At 37.2% G+C, this 541-nt stretch overlaps 1 protein-coding gene across 1 annotated transcript in view; it reads right to left on the bottom strand.

The window, feature by feature from the left end:
* The window catches only part of LOC119592145 (CDK2-associated and cullin domain-containing protein 1-like), a gene marked incomplete in the record, with an annotated part of 6,988 nt that overhangs the window by 2,428 nt on the left and 4,019 nt on the right, over positions 1-541 (bottom strand). Inside the window, 1 exon segment of the mRNA XM_037940965.1 lies at positions 102-340. Within this exon segment, the coding sequence (XP_037796893.1) occupies positions 102-340 (239 nt within the window).

The raw sequence follows: 541 nt of genomic DNA, 5'->3' as shown, positions 1-541 counted from the left end.
TTTGCATGGATTTGTGTGTGCATTTGTATCCATATGTATGCACGTGCATGTACCTACGTGTGTTCATCCTTACGCCTCATCCCTACTCCCCCTCTCCTTACCTGCATATCTTCCGCAACCTTGAGGAAATGTTTGTTTATGTGCGAAGTGAGGTCATTATACAGCACCTCCGAATACTGTTGGCACACACACTTATAGGCTGCAGAATACATTGGCTCAAACTGTATGACAGGACCCGTGTGTGGGGGTGAGGGGGGCCCTTGCAATAAACGATCAACAGCTTCTCTCAACTGAGGCCAGTAGGTGTTGCAATAATCCTCATCTGACATACTGGTCATGGCTGTTTTAGAAACCAGGAACAAATACAATTAGAACAACAATTACAATAAAGACACCAATGTAATATAAAATTAATAAAAACATACTAAGTAACTGTTAATCATTAGATTAAGAAATATATATATATATAATCAGTAAAAATACGAACACTATAATTAAATATTTAAATATCAAATGTTTTATACATTGCCAAGGTAATATT

Source organism: Penaeus monodon, chromosome 29 (genome assembly GCF_015228065.2).
Source record: "Penaeus monodon isolate SGIC_2016 chromosome 29, NSTDA_Pmon_1, whole genome shotgun sequence".
Taxonomy (NCBI): domain Eukaryota; kingdom Metazoa; phylum Arthropoda; class Malacostraca; order Decapoda; family Penaeidae; genus Penaeus; species Penaeus monodon.
This window is presented reverse-complemented; position numbering and strand designations above follow the sequence as displayed.